Genomic DNA, 27,516 nt, shown 5'->3' with positions numbered 1-27,516 from the left:
CTGGTTTAAGTTTTGATTTAAGATAACTTTAAAGACAATTTGCTGTTTTCTGTTAGTCCTAGCCAAAGCATGTCATGGCTCAGAGGTTCAGGATTCATGTTGTTGCTGTTATAAATGGAATTCACATTTCTACATTAAAATATAGTCAAAGACATTAACCAGTTACGTTCGGGCTGGTTAGGTGTATTGTTGTATATAACTGTAACTAAGTTTACAAAAAATGTAATTTTGCGTCCCTTACACTGGTGTTTTGTTCCCCCCTCTCCCAGGAGTACCATTCTGTGAGCTGCGAGAGCACTTTGGAGAAGAGTTCTTCAGCCTTTGCTTTGAAGAAAACGAACGAGTGCTTCGGGCTGTAGGCGGCAACCTCCAGGACTTCTTTAATGGCTTTGACGCCATTTTGGAACACATTCGCACCTCTACAGGTCGCCGTGCCTCATCTGAGAGCCCCTCCTTCCAGTGTAAGGATCCCCAAGAGGAGGAGACAGGGAGAAGAAAATTGGACAGTGTTGGAGAGCGAGGAGAAGGAGAGGTTAGAGGGAAGTTGTTGCTTCTTCATTGTTTCAACCCGGCCCCTGTTGTTGGACTGGTCATGCCTGGGCTAATTAGAGCTGTTGCGAGGCGGATCTTTCATTCAGAAGTTGAGGTGGAGGAAGTGCCACCTCTTACTCCCTTATTACCTAATGAAGATACAGAACACGCAGACGGTGACTCAGCAACCCCGACCCCAACTGCATCACCCACTGCCTCGCCCTCTTCCTCCCCGTCCCCACCCTCTCCTTTCCATACGTCGGTTCCCACAGTTTGCTTGTCCTTCCAAATCACAGAGACTTGCCCACCTACCCTCTCCTCCTTCCCAAATGCTGCCCCCGTGAGCACTAAACGGCCCCCGCACTCACTCTCCACCAACCCCAGTGATCTGCGCATTGGCCTGGCTACGTTTTGCCGTGCCTTTCCATTTCACCTGGTCCTTGGGCCTCACATGGAGCTACTTCAGCTTGGAGAAGGGTTGAGGAGACAGGCTCGCATTGAGCCTCATCGAAACCTCTCATTCAGGGACTGTTTCGAGATTGTCTCACCCAAGATGGAGCCGTCGTTCCGGGGCATTCTTCTTAGGCTTGCGTCCCCATTTACAATCCGTACAAGGCCTGACACCACACAGACAGGCACCAAGGAGAAGGTAAGGCAACCTACATAACACATTCTCATTATAGAGAAAAAGATTGCTGTAAGAGTAACAGCTTGGTTTATTGAAATCCAGCTATGAAATTTAAATGAGATTGTTGGTAATAATTATTTATAATCAACAACTTCCCTGAGACATCTGCATCAAAGAGTTAATCTCCAACATATCAATTTTGACCCCTGGATAGTGTGTGTGTGTGTGTGTGTTTTTTTATTTTTTTAACAAAAATAGATAATTGTAAAAATCAATTTTTGCAGCCAGAAACAAGTTTCCACTGTTTTTTTTTTTTTTTAATTGAAGCACTGCGAACTTAGAGAAAATGGCCATGTTGATTTAAGTTCTTCATGAAAGTAGAGGTTAATGAATTGAATTTGAATGACATTTCTGAAGTTCTAAGTCGTCTTCTGTGGTTAACCGTCAGATGCCAATTTTGTCTACATCAATACTCGGTGACTTTAAAAAATATGTTGCAACACAATCCTAAGTCAGTGATATGTTGCCTGGTAGATGTGAAGTAGGGCTGCAAAATGAATTGAGTTACAATCTTGATCAAGATTTTGACCTTCCCACGGTTAAAGAAACATGAAGAACGGCACCTTTAGACGTTCAAAATGCATCATCTGCCTGTAGAAACCTCTATGTGGTGGTTTATTGCAAATGTTTAAACAAGTATATTACCATATTTAAATTATGTTAGCAAGTAATTATGTTCTCTATGTATATCCTCTAACCCCTAAAACCAACAGCATCTGTTTGCCCCATGTTCTATCTGCACCATGCGCGCCAGTACCAATCAAAGCCTCTCTAGTCAATGCTTGTGTTTCCACTGCACGGGCCACCACTCAGTTTCACTTGAAATATGCGCCCAATCTATTTCCAATGGAGGCACTTCCAGCATACGTCGACTTCAATTTACAGACGCCCGATCGTTATCCCACTTTATCAGCATTATGCTTAATTGGGACTAAGTGAAGAACAAATCAACCTTTGAAAGGAAAATTAAACGGTTGTTTGTATGTTGTTCTCTGTTCCTGTGTGATCTTGTAGTTCTCCTGTGATCTTGTGAATTGGAGAATCTAGCTACTCTTGGCTGCACTGCACTGTGCTTCAGAAAAGGTTACAGTGGGGTGGGCTGTGGGCTGTGGGCTGTCGGACAGAGCAAAACCATGAGGCAGAACGTGCCACACAGCTCCTGCAGGGTCTTGGTGTACCATGTTAATGTTTGTTAACACACGCCTTTGATCTGTTCAACTTGTTTCCCTTCAGTTCTCTTTTCTACAAAGACACACACACACACACTCAGCCTTCTCCTCCACAACAGCTTTTCTCTTCCTCCCTTCCTGCTCTATTTGTCAGTACACTGCATGTTTACAAAATTCATCAGTAGTTCAGTTTTTTATAAAGTTATCCAAATAGGTTAATACAACTCACACTTTAAAGGTTTCACTTGTGATTCTATTATGACAAACATTGTGATCCGTGTTTTGATGAGGCATGCTGTTAATAATGTAGCATTTGGCCAACTAATAGGGGCCGGTATGGGCCAGATTTTTTGTCCCAATCCAGCCCTGGCAACAAATGAGAAGCATATATATATATATATATATATATCTATATATATATATATATATATATATATATATATATATCTATATATATATGTATCTCTCTCTCTCTCTCTCTCTCTCTCTCTCTCTATATATATATATATATATATATATATATATATACACTGTACATGTCATACACAATGAACAATAAGAAATAAAATAATGTCGCTATAATTAATAAATAATCGTGATCTAAAAATGTATCAAAATAATCATAATCATCATTTTGGTCATCATCATGCAGGCCTTGTTTGAGGTTTGAATTAGTTCCAATTTCCCTGAAACAATCAGACAGTTGTATCCGTCTATATCCAGTTCTTTATTGATCAGATGGTCTCCGCAGGCTGTCAGTGTCAGTACCAAATACCCTGATGCTAAACAGAACTGACAGATTGATCAGAGTGATCAATGTGTGGATGTATAGTTGTGGGGTAGATGTGAGAGAGGCATGTCTTAAACGGCACTTCCCAAAATATTTATGTCATTTTTGACATAAATATGTCAGCATTATGGTTGGGAATGCACGTGATCTGGTCAAACAGTCACTGTGTGTCCATCTATCAACAGTCAGTGACTTAACGATAGTGATCTTATGCCGCAGCCTGCTCTAGTCTGTGAACTTATTGTTATTCACAGATGGATTTTTGTTTTGAGTTTGTAATGTTATGTAAGGAAGGGGTGGTTTCATAGGGGAGCAGTGGTTGTCTGTGCATTACTACCTTCTAACAAAAGCAAGAATATATATTTTTTATCATTTCTTCAATTTCGTGATCTATTCATATGATCTGTGACATAAACGTGATCTGATCCAGTGGAAAACATCTTAAAACACAATTCTACACATCCCTAAAGACAGAAAATGTTGGGAGGAGAGAGTTGGGGATGGCATGCAGCTAAGGTCGGATTTGAACCCACAGCCACTGCAATGAGGACTAAAAGCCTCCGTATATGAGGCGCGCGACTCAACCTCTCGGCGATTCTGTGTCCCGCTTTAGGCTAATTCTGAGAGTTGCCCTCTCTGATCAAAGAATCACTATAAGAAATACTTATGTGAATGGACGGTTTGTTATGGAAGCAAATCATTGTCTTATCTTTGCTCTGTTTTTACTTCTTCAACAGCTGTGCCAATTTACAGAAGTGCATGACCAAACGGCAGAAATAAAGCTTCCTCAAATAGGAATATGATAAACTTGTTTGTATCATTCTGTCTGTGAAGACTTGAATGAACAGCATTACAGATCCGCAGCCAAAGACAGAGGGCTGGCCTTTCATGTCATGTTTCCCCCTCCTTGTCATAACGCTGTGAGCACTGGTCTTTGTCCTGGCACATAAAAAGAATCCACAGACAGATAGCAGACTTGCATTGCGCTCCAACAAGTTAGTTACTATTATGTCAAGTAATTGTTTTTTTCTGCAGGATAATTCAATGCAGCAGAGAATGTTTAAAGTAAAAAACATTTATAGATATTTTGTATAATTATAGATTATGTATTTCAAAATATTATGTATAGGCTGTGTGTGACTACTACACTGAATTAATACTATAATAAAACTAGTAATTACTATTATCATTGGGGGGGGGTAAAGTTATTGTATTGATTTAGAGCCCCCTGGTGGCGGAATCTACATACCGTGCCTTTAAATGACATCATTAGAAATAACATTGCCCATGCTTCTTATTGTTATGAATAGAATGTTTGATTTGAGGGATGCTTGATTTATGATCACTATTTTCACTGCTTTTTGATGTTTCCATTGTGCTGATCACTTTGTCGTATGCCATTGACTTTAACCAGCAGATCAAAATGAAGCATTTTTAATTGAGTTGAAGCCTTTTTAAAATTCCAGAAGCGTGTGGTTTGATAAGGTAACAGAGAACCTGACAGGAAGGTTGGTGTTTAGATTATGTGCAGTGACCCTGTTATCATCTCTTTCATATGTAACGTCTGCACATCAAAGCCGGTGTCATCGAGTCAGTGCACCATATGCTACTCTCCCTTTTTTTTGTGTCATCAATGATCAGGTACTTGACAGATTTGTGTTCCAGAATGTGTTTTGTATCCCCTTATCTTTTCCATATGAATCTTGTGTCACCTGGTCAGAGGCACAGAACAAAAGGAGAGAGAAAGAGAAGGATACACTGACATTTTCACTAGAAAGGGCAGGAAAAGAAGGCGACAGGCCAAGGCAAAGAGGCCACAAAAGAGCTCCCCCCCTGTGCTGCAAAGTGTGTGTGTGTGTGTGTGTGTGTGTGTGTGTGTGTGTGTGTGTGTGTGTGTGTGTATTTGAGTGGCCTGTGGTGGATTTGCAGTTTGACTTCTTCCCTTTCTTTGCCCAGAGACTGTGGCTGTGCAAGGGACAGTCAAAGACTTACTGAAAAGGTCAAATTGCATCTCTGTGCGCCTTTTTCTGTGTGAGCACTGCGGTCAGCACACAGGGGAGAGTACACACTGTCACAGCTCTTCTCTTACCAGCACATAAGTCTTGTTCATTATTTTTCCCTCATACAACAGTATTAAATCAATTTTATGTTTCACAAATGATGGAAAATACAGTAAATACAAGTAAAGGCTGTTTCATCACGTTATTTGTTGTTTTCTACAATCGCACACTCAACTGATTTAACCTCTTCAGCTCTTCTGATCCGGCGGAGGTTGCTTATTTGTAGGTCAGGTTTGTTGGCAGTTCTTTACGGAAGCTGTAAAGCAGAGCTGACCTGAGTTCTGAAATCAGCAGACACTCGGCTTTTTTGTGTTTTTCCTCGGTTGCCAGACATAAACACACAAAGTTACACCCTCACTTTTTGAGCTGGGTTGAATTGGATGCTCATCTTTTCTTTCTTTTCAAAATAGCTCAACGAGACATAAAACAGAGGATCTATGAATCACAACACCTACCTCCACTGTTGTGATGCCAGGGTTGTAAACATCTAAAAGTTGCCAAACTCTTGGGTCATGGAATCAAAATGTTGGTTGGGATTAGTCAGTGCTTTTTTTTATTTTATTGTCGGTTAGGTCTAAGTGATCAGTGTATATGTTTGAATTGTAGCCTGGACCAGCAGTTGTTGTCAAAATGACATATTCTAGTATTCAGATAGAAATCCTGATCCTTTAAATGACATTTTTACCCCATGTGATAGGTTTACACAGATGCACAATATTGAAGAAATTACTTCTGGAATGAGGAACCAGGATGTTGAATTAAACAATGTTTTACTTGGTGACAACTACTGTATTATATTTGTAGCAGCTGCTGAATTTGGTGTTGTTTGTGTGTGCATATGTGCACCTGCATGTCTGAGTACAAAGGGAATCTTGACATTTAGCACCACCTTTGATCCAGCTGTAGATAAATCACTGCTTTGATGGTTTGTTTGTTTAGGAGAGAAGGCTCTGTGTAGTGTTGGTCAATTTACGAAACATAGTGAATGAAAATACAAGGGAGGAGGAAAAAGACACCAACAGTAACTCTGCTTAGTAAAGTATGAGCAAAGCCAGACCTAATTACCGAAAATTAACGAATACAACAGAAAAGGGGCAACATTTTTCAGCAAATCAACATTAGACTTTGTTAGCTCATATGCTAATTTTAAACAACAGGCAACCTTATTTTGCTCATATCTCAATTGGACAGTGTTACATGTTACAATCGTAAAGGTGTAAATTCAAAGCTTACTTACAGCAAATGATTAGTATAGCTAACAGGCATTTTTGCTTGGAATTGGTTTGTAAGCTGTATCGTAGCTGTTTGTTTATGTGTTCTTACAACAACTAATCCATTGTCTTTTCAGCTGCTAATCAATGAAGGGTGAAATGAAAAGCCAGATTACACATGCTTGTTTGACCTGAAACTGTCAAGAGAGAAATGGATGGCATTTGAGTAATCCTTTTTGTGAACATTGTTTCAGGTGTGTGTTCCTTCACTCTGACTACTAAAGGTCCTTTATTCATTATCATCAACTTCTTACCAACTGATAAGCCTGTAGACATTTATTTCTATTTCTTGTTCATATCGTGTAGTATGGCATTCAAAAAAGATTGATGTAAATATCTGATTCATTGCTGATTCTTTTATGAAACATAAAGGTACGAGGTAGTGCTGCAGTGTTTATCAATCGCTAAGACTCTGTGGAAGAGAGAGTGTGTGTCAGGTCATGGGATGTAAGAGTACTGAAGAATATCGCAACGGTCTAACACGATAAGAACACGGCAACACTGCGAAAGTGTGTGTTTGTGAAGGACAAGAGAGGCTGACTCATTGACTCTTTGCAGCTCAGTGCTTGTTCATATAAATGAGCGTCTGTTGACATCCCGGAGTCTGCTTACGAAAAAGACAATCCATTTGCTGTCCACCTCTCACCATCTTTCTCTCATCTCTCTCCCTCTCATACCTTGTTACCATTTTTCATGTCCAACAATCTCAGCCCCCATTCTACTTACTCCTCCCATTCATTTCCTGCCTTAATTTCCACCTGTGGCCCTAACTAAATCTAAAATTTTAAAATTTTAGATCAACCTTCAGCTCACTGTTGCCTATGGCGATGGCATGCTGAAGCTGTACATGATTTTGACAATGCTGATAAGTCAAACATGAACATCGTAGTGTGCACTGCTCATGTCTTGCTATTTTAAGGCGTAACATTAACATGGAGTTGTTGTGTACAATTCAAACCTCAATCATGCACACTAAAAAAGACAATTGCGCACAGATTGACCACTAGGAGTCGGATGGGAGATATACAGTCCTCTCTGCCAAGTCACAAAAACCTTGAATCCCGTTATGGATTGTCTGTAGAGATATCAAATTAGATTACTTATTTAAACCATTTTAATTGGATATATTTTTCAAGCATGCTTTGTGAGAAAACATTTTGTTCTCAAGTAAACATCTTAATTCACATTTGTTTTACTTTTGTTTTTTATGCTATGTACTTTGTAAAATGAAGTAGGATATAGAAAAATGTAGAAAATATGTTTTTTTTTACTAGGCATCAACATTGTATGTGTTACAAGTGCAGAACTGCCTTGATGAAAAATGTTACTTTCTTGTGGTGGCCTTGAACAAGTGCTAAGTGTAAATGTATCAACTTGGTATAAAGAAGAATCACTACTACACACCAGCCTCCTTTCACATCGAGTGTATTTTTATCAGCTTCTGTAAAAAAAAATACACATTTCTCACTTTTGGCCTCCCTCAAGTTCAATCATTATTGTCCTGTTGCTTCTTTCTCACTATTTTCATTACACCTAATCATGCTTTCATTACTTCTTTCCCCCCCATGTATTTTTCACCCCCTCTATCCATACAGCTCTTTCTAAAAGGTTGCTAGTTTTGACATTTGATGAGTCCCCTCTATTATTTTCTCTTTTTTTTTATTTGTCCTCACCAACACACTTTCTCTGCCCAACCCCCCCTGTTTCTGTTGCTTTCTCTCCCAACCACCTCGGTGTTCTACTTTCGCCCTTCCTTCCTCCTTCACTTACCTCCTCTGCCTCTCCTCTGTGCCGGGATGACAGAGATGCAGGCAGCGAGAGAGGAGAGTGCTGAGTTAAACAGAGACACACAAGTAGGACAACACAACTGCCTCCAGGGTGTGTGTGTGTGTGTGTGTGTGTGTGTGTGTGTGTGTGTGTGTGTGTGTGTGTGTGTGAGTGTATTTGTGTTTCTGTGTGTGTATCAATGTTGATGTATGTGTGCATCAGTATGTTTATGTGTGACAGAGTAGGACAGTAAATGAGCGTGACTGAGAAACAAAGACAGACTCAAAGGTGGAGTGAAACTGTAACTCTGCCTTCAGGTTGATGAATAAAACAGCTGCTCGTTGGACATTTGATTGAGTGAGGTTTTCAAACAGTGGTTACAGAAACGAAAAAATTAAATACCAAAACAATGAAACTAAAACGACCATGAACAGAAATTGTCAGGATGTCTGAATGATGCTGTAATGCAGGGCTACCATTATTTGAGGCCCTAAAAGTCGGCAGACGTTACTCTGAACTTTGTGGATGCTCAGGTTTCAACTGACTATTCAACTAATTCAGCTGGTGCTTGTGAAGTGCAAACGCACCAAGTTGCAAAGCCTACCTCCACAATGTGCATGGCTGCTGTAGGTGCTTGTAGGAAACAGACTTTGAAGCACAAAATCTGTAGAAGCCTCATTTCTACAAAATCTCACATTGTTTTCTCCATCCCTGAATGTTCAAAAATACCAGCAACATCCCCTTGATACTGACTTGCCACTCGTCTTGTACAAGCCACATGTCAGTTGTCCCAAAATATTGAACTTGTTTTTATTATTATAGTCGTAATAATATTTGGTGGGTAACTTTAAATCTAAACTTAATGGCAACTTCAATCCTTTTTTTAGACTTATTGTTTTTACTACAAATAACATCACATGCCAATAGCCAGATAATGTAGTGCTGGAAATATCTGGAAATGATAAAACAAATGTGAATAAGTACACTGTAACCCACAATAACATTCTTCTTAGTTTTCAGCTAAGAACACTTTCAGCGATGCTTACCACGAAAAGCCTTTTAATAGTTTCGCTTCATTGTGCACCACAGCTGTTTTGACAGGTAAAGCGGTTACACATGGATACATATTGCGCAACTTTTATGTCTCCGAAATGCATGCTAAGGAGCTTAAGGCAGCATTTTCAGAGCTAGCTTTCTTATTTATTTAAAAACTTTTTTTTAGCATGTGCTACTGAACATAAATGAGCGTGTGCATGTTTTAGTGGTTGCACTCACATGGCTGCTCTCAACTCTCATGTGACACCAGGACTACTGCTGTGTTTCTCAGCGCGTGTAGATGTTGAGTGTACAGTAAGCAACTGTGAATAAAGAGTAGCGGAAGATGAAAAAGAATGTGTGTTCTGCATCACACTTAGTTGTGTGTTTCAGTGAAATACTGTGTCTTGAACTTATACCCTGTGTGGGTTGTAGACTGCATATGTCCACATGTATGCATATGTGTGTTTATATGTATGTATGTCAGTGTTCCTGAGAAACAGACAGTCAGAGGCAGAATGTGTGTCTCTATGGATATGTGTGTGTGTGTGTGTGTGTGTGTGTGTGTGTGTGTGTGTGTGTGTAGACTATATGTATTATGCAGACCTAGGAGAGCCTTGTGCTATAAATAAAACAGGGCTGCAGTGTGCGAACTGGCGGAATAATCTATCTGACACTATGGAGAAAGAAAGAGAGGAAGACATAATGTAAGAGACAGAGTAAAGAGCATAGAGAGAGAAAGAGAGAAAGGCATGAATGAAAGACAGATGAAGATGAAGGGAGAGGGAGAGAGAGAGAGAGAGAGAGAGAGATACCCTAAAAAGAAGCTAAAGAAATGAAGGGATAGGAGCAAGGACTGAATAGGAAAGGGTGAAATCATGTAGAGGAAGAAGAAGAAAAAGAGTGGCTTATCCACAGGGCCTCAAGCAGAGGTAGTTACCCCTGTGAAACAGCTAAGATTCATATTCAAAAGGACAGTAATGCCTCTCCTCAGCATCTCCTGGGGTAATCAGCAATACATCCCTATTTCAATCTCCCTTCAACTGCAAGAGGAACGATCTTTTGTTTTCATTCTTCACACCTGACTGAAAGAAAATCAGCAGGTGCAAAATGTTAAGAAATGAGTGAAACCAATTCTTTATCATACTCTGAAGTTACTGCTGGCTTATATTCTGCATTTGCAGTAATCATACTATAATGTTATTGAAAAGTACGATGAAACATCTTTTTTTCGTCTTGATTTGTGTTGTTGTTCACTTCTTTATTTGTGTTGTACCCACTCAAATACTAAAGTCATACTTCAATGATATGACCTTTGCATATGATCATAGCTCATGATATGTCGCTTGAGGACATTTGAACTGACTGTATGACTCAAACCAGTGACATTTGGATGATGACAGGATTGTGTATTTCATAATTAGGTCACTGATTTACCCAGTTCTTTGTACAGGTAATGCGTTATTATCAGATGTTGTTACACGAGGTTAGAAGTGTCTAAAAAATCATATTAAACAGTGTTGTTTAAATAATAATCAGGGTTCCACTATAATGTGTGCATGTAGACATGTGTTGTGTGAATTATGTCTGCATATCTTGTAGAATACAAGTTTTGCCAGTAGACATCAAGTTATGAACTTTGACCTAATTTACATCCTGAAGACTTTTTGTTTACCCTTGAAATACAAAGGTATTGATCACTTTATAAATTGTCTTTTACTAAATAATGATGCATTACAATATTTATTTCCCCCTTTTATAATACATTTTAAAGGAAAAAGCTACACACCTTGAGCTTTATAGGACAAAAGACAATGCCTGTGTGTGATGTAGAGAGATTTAAAGGTAGACATGAGCAATAGTGTGGTACAAATACTACATAAACAGTGACTGATGTATTGGATCACATTATTTAGAGAAATCCAAATATCAAGTGGACATAATATCCATTAGGGCTGGGTATTTCCCACAACCCCACGATACAATACGTATCACGATACAGAGGCCACGATATGATACGTATCCTGATATACTTGGATTTCGGATAACGCCCATGTCCTACACAGAATTCACTACAAGAGCTGTTCTTTATTGGTGAGAATAACAGCAGAGGCATTTTAAGGATCCTACAACTTAAAACACTTCAATTAAGGTCCTCAGGGATCCTAGAAATACATTCAAATATTTTAATCCCAGAGCTATGGCTATGGCGTTGTTGTGAATTGCAGCCGTATTGATTCTGTTACATCTGCATCGATACATGTATTTGCAAGGAGCACATGACGGTATATTGCCCCATCGATATTTTGACCATCTAAATCTTAATGTACATTATCTACCTGGAACAACCTGTCTCAGTATTTCTCTATATAATCTGTCTGTATGTTTGCACATGTATCACACAGAACTGTATGTAGACCTAGAATAAAAAAAAAACTAGACAAGGCAAATAGCCTGACTTTTTATCTAACATCATTTGAATGCTCTCTTTGCCAGGTCATGGAGTTAAAGGGTCAGATGATCCATGTGCCCGAGTCGTGCTCCCTGATGTTTCTGGGCTCCCCACGTGTTGATAAGCTAGAGGAGCTGATGGGCAGGGGCCTCCACTTGTCAGACATCCCCATCCATGATGCCACACGAGACGTTATCCTGGTGGGGGAGCAGGCCAAGGCCCAGGACGGCCTGAAGAAGAGAATGGACAAACTTAAGGTACATCGGTTGTCAGTTTTTGTGCGTTTATTTATATTTACACAGCAAGAGAACATGAACATGAATTCTCAATGCCTCGGCTGATTTAAACTTAGTGTAAGTTGTTTAATCTATTGGCTAGAGGAATGTTGCTCCTGGGACATACTTTTAAAATTCACTTTTTCAAAGATCCTTTTTGCAAGTTATTGAATCTTGACCCAAGCCAGTGCATCAGTTATAGGCAAGGCATGGCAAAGGTATTAATAGAGCACCATTCATACATTGAGCAATTCAAAGGGGTTTACAGAGTTGTCATGACAAGCATCAAAAGAGATATGACATTAGGCAAAATTAAGACATTAACATATCCAAAAGAAAGACAGACGTATATCATCGTGACTTGCCTGTCTTAAGAATGTATTGCATTAGACATACTTGATGTTATTAAGAAACTCACCCACAGACACAATTAAGCATATGCAGATAAACACGCCCCAAAATAAATCAAATTAATACGTGAATACATTTACATGCACCAGCAGTTTTAATTTGGCGCAGTACTCCCACATCCCTGCTTCATTGTCATCAGTGCATTCATCAGAGGAAAGCACGCCTAAGAGAACACTGTTAATCTTCTTCTCCTCTCTCTCCCCTAGGCCACTTTAGAGCGGACTCATCAGGCCCTGGAGGAGGAAAAGAGGAGAACCGTGGACCTCCTTTATTCCATATTTCCTGGTGATGTGGCACAGAAACTGTGGCAGGGTCAGCCAGTACCGGCTCGCAAATTCGATGATGTCACAATGTTGTTCTCAGACATTGTGGGCTTCACTGCAGTGTGTGCCCAGTGCACACCCATGCAGGTCATCTCCATGCTGAACGAGCTTTACACGCGCTTTGACTACCAATGTGGCATTCTGGATGTTTATAAGGTCAGTAGATGAGAGGTTCTCACATCTTCTTTGTGTGTTGTTGGTGAATACCTGTTGAGACAAGACGTTTCGAAAATGCATAAATCACTGGGTGGGGCTCTAATGTGTTAGGATTATAAAATGTTACAGTTTCATTGTATTAAATGAGGTCATCATTAAAGTTAAATTGATTTCCAGGAAGGTACAGACCCGCTCTCATGGGGTCTTCAAGTGTTAACTGTTGTGTGAGATCAGTTAAATCTTTAGGGTTTTTTCTGCGCTGTCATTTGTGGCTGTTCTCGTGCTGTGGAAAAAGTCACTGATCAATGTGGGAGCTTAACAGAGATGTGTCAATATTGTCCATGTGACTGTGTGGCTGTGGGCCTAGTTACTCACTTCACTGTCGTCCACAGCATTTTCCTCATTCGTACTCTCTATCACCAGAACAGTTATTCCCTTCTTTTTCACTCTTTCAATCCTCGCTCTTACCACCAATGTATCTCTAATCTAATTACCGCAGTCTCTGTGATAACGAGATATACCTGCCACATTGCTTTAAAAACATGCCATTCCTCTGTGTTATCAGATATGTCATGCTTTACATGTCTGTTGAAAAAGAAGAAGTTGTACATAGTCAAAATAAAAGGGATTGAGAGAGTATAAAAGAGGGTTTATGTGTGAAGTCGTCAATGAGTGAGTGTGTGCGTGGAAGAGAAAACAGGAACAGGAGGGACATGGTGAAGAGATTGAGGCACCCATATGTTTCCATTGTCATGGTTACTGTGGAAATCATTTAGCCCATGGCAGGCCTAAATGAGGCCAGTTTGTCTCCTAGTTTTTCCTTTTCTTCTTCACAAGGACCGTTTCTTTTTTCTTCTCTTTTTTTTTTTAACTTATAAAGATAGCATCACACCTTGACAATGGCACTGCTTGTTTGCTTTGTTCAAATGGGCTCAGGTTGCAGTATCTCAGTTTTGTGATGAGCTAAATAAGGGTATGCCAAACAAATATGTGTTGTTAAATGGAAAAAGAAGAAGCAACTTCCACAGCAATGCACAATTCAATGTTTGGACCTGTCATCGTTATGCAAGTTATTTAAAAAGGGGAAAAAAGCAGCATGTGGGAAACAGTGTACATTTGCTAAAAGCATCAAGAGACATGGTTTCTTATTGTCTATATACAAATCCACTGATAATTTGCATGAATTTAGCTGTTCAAGATTACACCTGACTGAAGCTGATCCGTGGTTTATCAAAGGCTTTAAGCTCTGTTCTTAAAATTCTTCCTTGGTGGGATGTGTTATCTATATCAAGAGACGTGCATGAGTTTTGCTACTTTTGTCTCTAATGTACAAACGGGTATAGGACATGAAAAGGATTTATGTTCAATTTTGTTCTTGTTTCCTTACAAATCAACATCCACCTACTTGTCATACCATAGCTGAAATATCTATATAAGTATATCTGACTCTGAAGAAACAGTAACTGAAAGATTCAAAGGATTAAGCATAATAAGGGATTTTCTTCATCTGCAAATGTTTGTATTGTATTGTTTTTTTGGCTTGTCAGACTGGGTCAGAGGCAGAGCAAGCCGCCATAAGCAGGTTTATCCAGATCCCTTCAACTGTTCACCAACTGTTGTTGTAAAGGATGTAGGCCAAGAGACTAAGACAAAGAGATTATGTAGTTCTTATATAACAAGAGGAATGAAAGAAGAGTTTTTCATTTCTACTACTTAATGAAGCGGGTATGAGTTATTTCATATACAACTGAAAAAACTCACACGTATTCATTTGAGTGTTTCTGCACCTCCTCCTCCATTTCTCAAACAGATCGAGACAATAGGTGATGCCTACTGTGTGGCAGGCGGACTCCACAAGAAGGTTGATAGTCATGCAAAGCCAATCGCACACATGGCTCTGAAGATGATGGAACTTTCTGAAGAAGTGTTGACACCTGATGGGAGACCTATTAAGGTGAGCTTTTTTAGTCACTCCTTAAAACATTCTTGGTCAAATGTTTGAATCTCTTTTTTATGTGTTGCATCCTTGATTTGTTTTGTCCCCCCTTCTTTTCCGAGCTGAATCTCACTTAGTTATGTGGCATTTTCAATTCTTAACAGGTTGATTATACATGCCTTTTTGCCGAACCAATGACTGTATCTCTATGTCCTTGCATATTTAGTATTAGCCTTTTGTCTTAGTGTAGTTTATTGTATATAAATAATATTTTTTCCTGCTTTTTGACTTGATACAAATCCAAGTAAAGTTCATAATTGCCTCTGAAAGAAGAGGCTAACTTTCCACTGACTGATTATAAATATAAAAGAATCCTTGTGACTAAAGTTCCTTTATGAGTGTAAAAACACGTACTGATTACTTAAGTCTCAACATTGTTGTGTCTCCAAGATGTTATTCTTGGCTTGTAATGATTTTTTAATGTGTGTGGGGAGAGGGGTGTGCTTCAACTTTGACCTCAGATCAGACGAGACAACCCGCTGAATTTAAGCATATTACTAAGCAGTAGCAATAGCAATCTTTTGAGAAAGGTTTTGTGCCTCTCTGATGGACATTACATTTGTCAATCAGCATTGAGATACTTTGCGTAATACAAGCTTTAAGCACCATGAAACACTTTTTGCAGAAGGAGCCTCAGTAGTGTGATCATATGATTACAATGCTTTGACAGTGGGTCTGTTTTGCCTGAATGGATCTTTGTTTTGAATATGTTTGTGTCGGTATTTGCACATCATTTTATTTCAGAAGGCATACCGAAAGCCAAGGTTACAGCACTGGAGACACTATGTGCAGTTGCTATGGTAATACAGGGTGCAACCTGTGCAGTTTCCATGGTGACAACATAATGACATATTTTGTTGTTTAAGTGGGTGGATCGCATGTAAAAAGGGGGAAGATAGATGAGGAAATCTGAAGTAAGATATGTACAGAAGGTTATTTAAAGACTGGATTCACTGAATCTATTTTTAATTTAATAAAGAGCAACACCAACTTAATGATGCCTAGTTTTAAGGTAAAAAGTAAGGATTTACTTTGGATGTCCGTTCCATGTGTTTACAATTAATTAAACAAGAGAAGTGATGAACATTTATATACGGTCTGTTTATGACTGGCCCTCGAGCCAGCTGCCCATGTCCCAACACAAGGAATTAACAATAAAGCTGCACACCCTGCTGAATGTGTGTACCATACCTTTGTCTATTAGGCATGTCCTAATCATAGCACTGACTGAAGAGGAGATGCTGCCCCCTGAGAGTTTTCCTCACAGCTTATGAGAGTTGCGACAATTTTGACTCTGAAGGGAAATTCAGTTCTGATCAATTACACGTTTCTGTTGTGCAGATGCTTAATAAAGAAATGTGGATTCCACTTGTATCCCTGTTTAAATTCAACTCTGCAGACTCAGAATAACGCCAACCTTGCAATCTATTTGCTAATGTGTGTGTTTACAATGTGCCCAACTGCCTAAGACAGAATCTAAAACCCATAATAGGACACCAATACCAACGTGACGTTTTGTACCATAATGCGTCTAACTGTGGTATGTGAGTTTGTTTTTTAACTGTCTAAGCGCTGATAGTCTTCTATCTTTTCCTCTCCATACCTCAGTCATTCACTTCTCTCTGATTAGACCTGCTTTACTTTCAGTTTCTTTATTAATCATAAGCTGGTTAATCTCTGCTCATTAAGTTAACCAAGTCAGTGATAAAATCAAGTTTCACCATCATATGGTGGTGGTATTTTTTCCTGTTAGCAGTTTTACAATAATGATTATTGTAGAAATCCATCAGATATATAAACTGATGTAAAATGAAATGTTGATAATCTGTTCACCTTAAAGGCTTACTATGCGATTTTTTGATCCAGCAGATGTCGCCCTTGAGCACCAGCATGAAACCAAAACAACTCGCGCTGCATTGTTGTGTTAGCATGCTAACGCTAGCGATCTTTATTATGCTCATATCTTCACACGTAAATTTACCTGAAATGAGTGTGATCTAGAAACACAGTTAAGCAGTGAGTACAGTATGTTATTCTTATTTTCTCTAGTCCCTCAATTAAACAACTTTTATACGTGAGGGGATGAGCCGGCTGGCCGTCCGTCCAGGCGATGTAAACAAACTGAAGATAGGACTCGGAAAACTCTGAAAACATCACAGACAGTGGGACTCGGGTGTTACACCCATTGTAGACAGTCATGACTCACAGAGTTATTTTCAGAGGATATACTTGATTTCTATTACATTTAAGTGTGAAAACTTGTAAAGCCTTTAAGGATAAATAAATGAAGGTCATGTTCATATTTATTTTCATGAGAAAAATCCTGTCTGTGTGCAACAGCATACATATTATTCAGTTGCATTTTTCCTCCTTGGCTTGAAAAGTAAATGAATATACTTATAAAGAAGTGAAGGAAAAAAGGCGATGACTGATTAGATAAGTTTCAAACCCTCATGAATTCAGCAGAATGCAAAGTTAACTCAGGATATAATTTATGTATATAGACCATCAGTCCAGTCTCCGTCAAGGTCGTCCATCACTGTTTGGTTGCCTTGGTAGCATTATGAGACAGGTCGTTTTCATACAAAGGTATTACCTGATGTAGTTGGATATTACGTCCGCTTTGGCACAGGTCATATTTAAAACAAATGTCTTGTGATCACAGAAACGCTTTCACCAATGTCAATGTTGAATTGCTGTTTTTCTTCTTTCACTGTTTTCAGCGATATTATCAATCAATCAATCTTTATGACAAATGTTATCTCGTTATCACGTTTTACAAAGAGCAGATAGAAGACCTTACTCCCTGTTATGCTACAAAAGTAAATTGAGCTATGGGGAGATGGGATAAGATGCAGGAAGGATTTCTCCTTTGTATTCTTCGCGTTCCTGTTGTCCACACTTCCTTGCCGCTGAGTTGGAGGTTGGACCAGGCCGTGCATGATGAGGACGGCAGTGGTTTTGGGGGCGACACAGTCCGATGGAGGTTGGGTGGCATCAGTGCCCACTAATCTCGCTGTAGGTCGGGGAGAGCTCCGTTTACTATCGGGACAAGGCCTCCTCCAGAATCGGGCTTGCATAAAATAAAACTTCTAATAAGTGCAAACATGCTTTTTTGTTTCATGACAGGACGGCACCTGTAAAGAATCCTTCCTTTTTCAGCATTAAGTGCTGTTGATTTTGACTTGTTTGAAAAATATACACATAAAACCAGGAGTAAAATGTCTTTGAGAGAGAGATAGCTGCTTATTAACAGACAGGACACTGATGTCCATTTGTCTGAGAATAGAAAGGCCTTGCCAAGCATTTTTGGCCTGTTCTCTGGTTCTTCCACTTTCTCTCTCTCTCTCTCTCTCTCTCTCTCTCATCCCACTTCCCCTCTTCATGGCTCCCTCCCCCTCTTCTCCTTTCGTAACTCTCCCCTCTGCAGCCTCTCTTGAACTCACTCCCATTATTTTCCTCTTCTTGCTTGCTCATCCTCTCAGTTTTTTTTTTCTTGTACTATTCTTTTTTTTATATATATATTTTTCCCTCTGTTATGCTCTCCTCTTCCTTATTCCTCCTCACTTCATGTTCATATAGAGGAGAGTTATAGAGGTGCTCAACACTTCAACGTGATAAATGCTGTTCACTGAGTGCACTCCACTCCAGCCAATGTTGCACTGTTATGCAAACTAACATGAGAGCTGTGAGAGAACTGAGAGTAAACGTTCAGCGAGAGCAATAGAGTGATCCGGGGACACGGAGAGAAATAGACAGAGGTGCGAGAGACAACAACATATATGTTTCCATTCGATTGCAGGCCTGTAGCACGATCTTTGTGCATGTGTGCTGGTGTATGAGTACGTGAGTTGGTGTGAATAATAGGTATAACTGATAACTGAGTTTCCAGTATAATTGGTTTGTGTCACATAAGCTACTGCAGTGTATTACAAAAGTTCTACTATATTCATCAAGTTTATACTAGAGATGTGTGGAGTCATCTGTGTGATCAATTCGAAGGCAAATGTTTGGTTACATTTTGAATTGTATAATATTATGCTGTTGTTATCAGCTAGGGTAGATTGAACAACAATATCAACTCCCTGTATAACCCAATACAGTTGAACAACACCGAAGTCTAACTCTTCTGTAATAACTTCAACGCTTGACATCACTGCATTAGTTGGAGGGAAGGGCTTCTAAACTAGAAACTGAATGTAAATTAAACAACACTGACTCCATGAAATCTCCCTCCTCTCTCAGCTTCTTTTTCAGTCTCTCTCCATCTCTGCATCCTTCTGTCAGCTTGGCCAGAGGCTACAATATGATTGGTTGTCCGTGCTGCTGCGCCATTTGCTCATTGGCTCACTGAGGGCCATGTGCTGTGAATGCTGACTCACAGCAAAATAAAGAAGGAGAGAGGAGCATGAACGTTACTGTGTCTGTGTTTTGAGACTAAGAAATAAAGAGGATAGTGGGCGCTGGATGCAGATTTGTTTGTGTGTAGAGCGGTTGTCTGTCGGAGAGACAGACAGAGGAGCGCATGGCCATCTGTAAGCAGTTTAGCTGAAAAATAGGTCACACAAGTGCACCTACCAGATTTCCTCTCTCGCTCTCTGTCTCTCTCGTTTTCTTTCTCTCTCCTCCTGTACTGTCAAGGTTTCGCCTTCTAAATATAGTTGCAGTTTGTCTCGCTCTCTCTTATTTTCCTCTCTCTCTCTTTCTCCTTTGTCTGTCTTTCTGTCCGTGCTCTTTCTACCTCACTACCCCCATTGCCTGTTGTTGCCATGACTACCTTGCAGTATGCTGGCATGCACACAGTGGCGTTGGATACCTAGGTGATGAGATGCTCAAATAGATCATTACAATTCTACTGGATTCCACTGACTATTGTGTACGTGTGTTGTGTGTGTGTATGCTGTATGTATGGTCACTTGATCCCAAGTGGAGGAAATCAATAGTTTGTCGAGTGGCCATCAAGTGGTAAGGTCAAATTGGGAAAATGGCCACATAGCTCCCACTCTGCCATCAGCCATTTAAAAATTCATATCTCAGCCAGATTATTATGCTGCACAATAACTGTTACCAAGGAGAGAAAGAAGCAATTATATATCTGATTTATTTCCCTCGCCAAATCTTTCTATTTTAAGATTTCATCACTTCAAACATGTACTTGAAATCAGATTAGATAACAGCTACACTAGTACAGATTTATGATTTCCATTGCTTATCTCTATTCAGTGGATTGATGTGCACACAGCAGACCTGTGGTTCAAAACAAGACAAGGTTTTGAAGCCCGGCGATGTGACCTCTTACATCGCTATGACAGTTTGCACATGGAAGTTAAACAGGAATTTCTCAGTTCCATTTTTGATTTAAAGGGGAATTCATCAGCGTCCTCGGAACAAAATGTCTGTACTCATTTGAAAAGACCTTCAACCATTTAGGGCAACACAACCTGTGATGTAGCTGCGTGGCTCTTTTCAATCAGTCATCGTATTCAATCTGCCCCATATGAAATAAAAAGATGAGTTTTGTCCGACTATGAGCAGGCTGGTCTATAAATCTGTCTGAACAATGCAAATAAAGAGTAGACGGATTATATAGGCTATTAAACATGGTTAAGAGAGTGACATCTTTAGAGAGGACTTATTAAACTATTTGCTAATTAAACATATTACTGGTGGTTTTTGTTAATTTTCTATTTACAATCTTCTCTTTGTTCTTCCCCCTCCTCCCTCTCGTTCTCTCAGCTAAGGATAGGTATCCACACAGGCTCGGTGCTTGCTGGCGTGGTCGGGGTTAAAATGCCTCGGTATTGCCTGTTTGGGAACAATGTGACACTGGCCAGCAAGTTTGAATCAGGGAGCCAGCCAAGGTGTATCAATGTTAGCCCCACAACTTACCAGTAAGTTACAGCACTCATCTTACAATGACAAAAGATGCATGGACAGAAAACATGCAAGGTCTAATTTTTAACACTGTTGCTATAACTACAAATGCTTATAAATGCCTTAGAATGCAATGTGGCTTATCTTTTCATTCCTATATACTGTATATATGTGAGTATGTGTACATGAATTGAAATATCAGCCAACTATAATAAGTTGTTTTTTTTACCTTCACGTTTGAAGAAATGTCTTCCCTTCTCTTGTCAACAGGTTGCTGAAGGATGACCGTTCTTTTTCATTCGTCCCTCGATCACGGCTGGAGCTCCCAGAGAACTTTCCCAAAGAGATCCCAGGGACATGTTACTTTCTGGAGGCAGGGACTTCTCACAGCCATGCCTCGCTGACCAGCTCTCGCTCGGCTCCCCCAGCCTCTATGAGGAAAGTCTCCTACAGCATCGGGACCATGTTTCTAAGAGAAACAAGTTTGTAGGGTCGGAGCACAGACTTGTATTAAGAGATACTCATCATGTGAGGGGGCAAGTTTTGAACCTGTTTAAATGTGCAGGAAATTAATTTCACAGATCTATGGATATGCAAATGCAATGGATGTAAACTTGGATTCAGACCTGGGCGATGACTTTGAAACTTTGAAAATGACTACGAATGAAACTTTAAAAGATTCTCTCATCATTGGCGAAAAAAAAAAAAGGAACAAAAGGCCCTCATCTTCCTCTGGAGAGGGGGATATGCTTCAAACGACTCAAGGAACAGCAGCTATGCTCGTTTCACGTAGACCCTAAAACAAGGACTGACTTGGTCAATTAGCAGAGAAACCTAAATATAAAACGTGATGATCTTGCTGGTTTCATGAGCTTCATACCTGGTATCTAGCTTTCTCCATTGGCCCTTTCTCCCAGGTGGCTCTCAACAAGGCTTGGAGAAAACCTGGACACAGACTGGTGTTGCACTGGTTAGAGATCAACAGAATTGCGGAGAAAGAACAAATCTGCTTTCAATTCAAAAGTGGATGATGACCAATGACGACGTATGAACTTTGAAAAGATGGCAACATCCCACAAATGTTTGCTGTGCATCATGGCCTCTTATACAGGGAAGTCAACTGATAAAGAACAATATAACTCCCCCTCATCCCCCTCTAACTGTTACTAAATCCTGTCATGCTCTACCAAACTCAAATCTAACATCTGCTGCTCCTTACATCAACCCACAGTAGGACCAGGTTGTGGGATCAGGGGGACACACTGAGAGGCACATACAAGTAGATATGTTTTAATAGGGGTCAAGACAAGAAATGCCAAAATGGCTAGGACTAAGCTAATCTTAGAGCCTTTTCTGCTTCTAACCTATTGCAAACTATAGCCGACAACAGTCCAGCCAATTCATCGCAAATAATATGCTAGGACTGAAAATTAAACCCAGCTCTGTGCCTTTTTTACCGCTTAAGTCAGGACAAGTATAAGATGAATACATTTGTAATATTTGAACCGAATAAAACACAGAGAGAGCTTCATTTATCATCTTTCAATTTGTTGAATATTTTTTTAAATTTCTGTTCAGCTACAACAGAGTGAGCCTCTTTGATGACGTTATGATATGTGCCAAAGGTTAAGAGTCACAAATTTGAACCTGTGACGTCAACTTATGGTAGGCGCCTTGTCCCATCCCATCAAGCTACCGGGACACTAATTGTGTCTTACTTTTAGAAAGATGTAATCAGCTCTCCTTAAATAGTTCAGATATTAGAAATGCTGTTTTGTTTTCCAGATCAACCAATACCAATAATGCCCAGAAATATTACTAATACTGTAATACTTAACTAACATATGAAGCATGCTCAACATGGTTCCCATTTTTTTTTCTCATTGTTCTCAGCCATGTGGATATAAAAGCTTTCACTCGCCCCCTGCAAGGAAATTCACTTAGGAGGAACCTCATGCCTTCCAGATACATCCACATCGCTCAATAACCCAGAAAATCTGTCAGAAGTTTTTGTCTGAGAGAATAGTCAACATACATTTCAAAAGTGAAGGGATCATGAAAAAAGGACTTTCAGTATTTCAGAGACTGGGCACATTTGGATGATTTACACAACACACAAACATGGCTGCCATTTCCCTCGTTGACATACATGGACGTGACTCTAATTACCGTACATGTTCATAAGCATTAATTAAGCATTAGTCTCCATGACATGTCAACAGAAATGTTTTTTTATCTAACGTGTATGCAAAGATGAATCAAAATCACATTCTAGTTGCAGCGTATTATTGATGAGCTTGGATAAAATTCTCTAACAATTTAGTTCGTTTAAATTTAGACAAATAGTATAACGTGTAACGATATAACGATTACCTCCTTGGGGAAAATGCTACAGCATACACGATATGGTTTAACTGACGAATAAGATGATCACTCAAATAATAACAGCTTCTCTTGAAATTGCAATACATATTAGTGACTATAGGAAACTGTGGAACTAGTTTAAATTAACTTTAATTGACAAAATTGCCCACGAATGGGAAACGTGTAAGCTGCTACAGTATGTCACTACATTTGCCAAATGACCAACTGGTTGCTGAACCTCTTAAATGATTCAACGAAAATGTGCCAATTGATTTCTGAGACACCACCAGCACAGGGTAATGTTGCTGCTAAAGTAAATGTGTGCTACCTGCTGTCTGTGTACTTTCGGACCAACACATTTTGACACTTTTTCAGCTCTGTGGCATTGACAGGGGATTCGTCAGGAACATGAACTGGCTATGCTATGTTAAACACAGCTTGAAGGGAAAGCATCAGAAGGATAATTTACCTCTGACACAAAGACTAAGGACCATCTGGCTCAGTTTCACCATCTAAGAGACAATGTGCCCTCTAACTGAGATAAACACCAGCATAATACAGCAGTGTGTTCAAGCAAGGATGGTAAGATGAGAAGCAGTGAAGTCCAAAAGGTATCTGTTTGACCTTCTGACTGTTTGAGCCAGACATTTTCTACAAGTGCCAAAAAAATTCAGTCAAAGGTCATTATGCGATAAAATAATCAAATTCTCTCATCAGATTCTCTGTTAGCGTTACCATCACAAATCTTGAAGCCGTTGCACTCATTCAGGTCTTCATACTTTTTGTCGCTTAGAGTAGACACTTTTGAAAATAATTTTCCATACAATTTGTAGTCCATAGAGACAACATGGACTTGGAAAAATAACAACAACTGATAAATCCAACCATGTAGCACACACATGGATAATTTTATCCTAAATATCAGGTATTATAGCATAACAGAAATATGTATTTTAACCAATAACTAGATGTAATGAAGTGTTAGGACTAGAAAACATATTTACAGTATAAATTGAATTAAGACACGTTGAAATTTAAAATCTTAATAAGTAGCTTAATTTCATTTTGGAGCTTGCTACACCTGTTGGATAGCACTGAGATGTTAACAGTTAATAGCTCTGTTGTAGCAAAGCCCAAATGTTTCACGAGACAAAAAAGATCTATAATCTTGATGTTTTTTTGTGATAGTATACAAAATCAGAACTATCAACATCCACCTGGGACATCTGTAAGTCAAAAAGTTTATGTTCACACAAGTGATTCAGAAGAAAGGCACTTTGACATTTCTCTTTATAGTTATATTGACAAGCTGGCCACGGATCAGTCAATTCTGATTCAGTATAAATGGTCAAACACACTAGAGAGCGGTTCAGGTTTTCCCACAACTTAGAGGATGTTTACCATGTCTATAAGGCCTGGGGAAGTTAGCCTTAATTTGCCCTTAAAACAAATTTGAGTATAACTTCTGTTTAGGGACCACCAACATTTTTTCAGAGAGGTTCCTAAAGTCTTGCAGGTCTACTTTAGTGTGATCAAAAACCCCACATGAACAAATTGACCCCTTTGCGGTCCCTCGAGCATTAGTTTACTACAGAGGGTTTAACATAAATCACTCAATTAGCAACAATGACATTTAACTATTTGAGGAAGATAGCAACACAGCTGCATTGTAACATGTAGACAAGATGAGATAATATTTGAAGAACAGCAACGATGTGCCGATGATTAGTCATATATGTTAGCAGTGATGGCAATTGTTGCTAGCTTAGCTGATAAACTGCCTTTGTAAACATTTTCTACATTGTGTGTCTGCTTGTTTTTAGAGGTTTTTAACATTTTAAAAGGGTGATTTTGAGTTGCCACAGACCCAAAAGTATGCGTGACTTTTGGTTCAAAAAAGAAGCCATTATAAACACTTTTGAATCTGCCATGAGGGACTGATTTTACTCAGTGTTGGTATGTTAACTGATCTTAAGTGTATTTGACGGTTATGTTATTGAGCTCAGGTTAACGTTTTCCTGAGGCAGCCTTTCACACATTGACACACAAGAGTTCCCTGACTTCTACCCTGCAGTTATTTCTACTATACATACATACATACATACATACATTATTGTGTACAGTACCCCAACTAAATCTGTTGGATCTTAAATGTAAAGCAGGTGTCATTTACATTCAACTGCAGCAGTACCTGAATTCTGCATCTAGGCTAAATAAAGGATATTACATCAGCGTTACACCCACACAACTTGTGTGCACTGCTCACATCTCCAAGACAGTCAATTCTTGGCATTATATTAGACGTTTGTTCCCATATTACATGTCTTGCTGATATAGTGCGGGAGTGTTGCAGGTGCTGGTTCTCTACAGTGTTGTCAGTCATGGACCAACACACTGCAGTTCAAATTGTTGGTCTCACAGGCCTAAATCATAACCACAGTGGTAATACAACTGAGCTGTACTGTATGAGCTGTGTCAAATAATGGATGTGAACACATGTTGTCATGATCCTGAGGTTAGTGTGGGAGGGTACAATAAGAGAACTTATTGAACTGCCAATATACAAGCATAATAATTTACCAATAAAGACCTATGGCACCTTTAGCAAACCAGTTAATGTTTAGGTCTATTCAATATATTCAAAAAGATAAAAATACATTTTAAACACTTTTTTCTTGTAATTCACAAAATTATTTTAATTCGTCCCATTTTCTATTGGCTTTGGTTTCTATTCCAGCCTCTTACTTCATTTGACTGTATGTGTCAAAAGCCAGGCTAGATCTTGTCTACTTGCCAGTGTCAAACAAATCCTGCCCACCTTTCAAGGTCACATATTATGCAAAATACACTTTACTATGTTTTTCGAACACTAATGTTTCCCCTAGTCTGTCTACATATCCCCAGTTATGAGCAAATTCCACCCTCTCCATCTTTTGCCTGCTCCACGTTTTCAGAAAATATGTAATTAAACAGATTTTCCCTTTCTGACATCACAAAGGGCAGTATCCCCTCCCCCAGGTGGGTGACATTGCCACAGCTAGGTGTTTGTTGTACCCTCAGAATCTGCGTAAACAATTGAGCAAGAAACATTCCCTTCTGGAGGGGGCGTTGTCAGATACAAATTACCTGCATTTAAAGGTACAGACCCAGGAACAGCCTGTTCTGAGCAGGGCTGAAATTGAGGTGTTTATAGGCGTGCTAAAATACAGGATCAGAGTAGATTTTTGGCAGGAAACTTCACATACATGTTGTGAGGGCCTCGGAGACTTGTGTAAGGTTGAAAATAATAATAATATCTAATATAGTGACCTTAAAGTAATGCTTTTTTTGTTTATTTCTTTTGAGAATTAAGAACTAATGTAACGTTTTACACATTCATTTTTTTTTGAATGATTTTCTCTAAGTCATGGCTTTATAAAACATTTTCTCCAACATGTCATTCTAATGGAAACATGATGTTACTAAACCTGTGTTATTAGTTGGACTTGCTATAAACTGATAAACCGTCTTGTTGCTGAGATCAACTACAGCCCCCCCCAAATCCTGAGTTACAGTTAAGAAGGTCTAAGTTGATGGGAAACTGGTCCCTATTCATTTAACATGAACCTGGTTCTAACAGCAGAAATAAAACTGGTCAATGCTTTTCATACTTAGACAGGTCCTCCTAATGGATGTGCATTAATCCACCGTTCCTATTCTATAATAGTTCACAGGAAAATAGTAGCTTCAATGACGTTAACTGATATTTGATACTAATGTTTGTAAAATCCTACAACTTACCATTTCACTGGCAATTCTCTTTTGGAGGCACTGTTCCATGTCAGATATCTGGTCAGCGTTTTTGTATTTTGATGCCATGTAATAAAGATACAGAGCCGACCCTGGACATGTACCTGTTAAGAGCCTGTGTTTGGATACGTGTATGTAGAAGAGGATGATGACAGCTGTTGGTTTCTGACTGACATTAAGGGCACATCTTCTGTCTTATATTATGTAAATAAAAAACACCAAGTATATTTAATAAGGAAACAAGTGTGTGGCTGTTACTGTGTGAACATGTATTTACACATCTGTATATCACTGACATGAGTGTTTGAGTCTGTGTGTATGGATTTTAGTGTGTGACAGTCAAAAATATAATATAGATCCTGAAATTAATTCATCTGATGTTTTTTATACACATATGCAGCACACACAGAAAAGGCAGCACTTTTCAGTTAAAACGTTGAGGTACAATTCCTCATCAGTTGTTTCCCATGTTTCTGCATAAACCACCAGGATAGTATGCCATGGGTTTACCAAACGCTGGCGTAAAGGTTGAGATCTTTTGCATTCAGAAAACAAAAACTGATTT

General features: G+C 39.3%; 1 protein-coding gene across 1 annotated transcript in view; it reads left to right on the top strand.

The window, feature by feature from the left end:
* Positions 1–27,178, top strand: part of gucy1a2 (guanylate cyclase 1, soluble, alpha 2) — a 38,377-nt gene extending 11,199 nt beyond the window's left edge. Inside the window, exons 4-9 of the mRNA XM_020639980.3 lie at positions 270–1,180; positions 11,808–12,020; positions 12,656–12,928; positions 14,739–14,882; positions 20,661–20,815; positions 21,069–27,178. Of these exons, the coding sequence (XP_020495636.2) occupies positions 270–1,180; positions 11,808–12,020; positions 12,656–12,928; positions 14,739–14,882; positions 20,661–20,815; positions 21,069–21,288 (1,916 nt within the window). The 3' untranslated portion in view covers positions 21,289–27,178. The remainder of the gene's footprint in view (positions 1–269; positions 1,181–11,807; positions 12,021–12,655; positions 12,929–14,738; positions 14,883–20,660; positions 20,816–21,068) is intronic.
* The last annotated feature ends 338 nt before the right edge of the window (positions 27,179–27,516 follow it).

Source organism: Labrus bergylta, chromosome 11 (genome assembly GCF_963930695.1).
Source record: "Labrus bergylta chromosome 11, fLabBer1.1, whole genome shotgun sequence".
Classification (NCBI taxonomy): domain Eukaryota; kingdom Metazoa; phylum Chordata; class Actinopteri; order Labriformes; family Labridae; genus Labrus; species Labrus bergylta.
The sequence above is the reverse complement of the archived record's forward strand: the minus strand, read 5'-3'. Positions and strand labels throughout refer to the sequence as shown.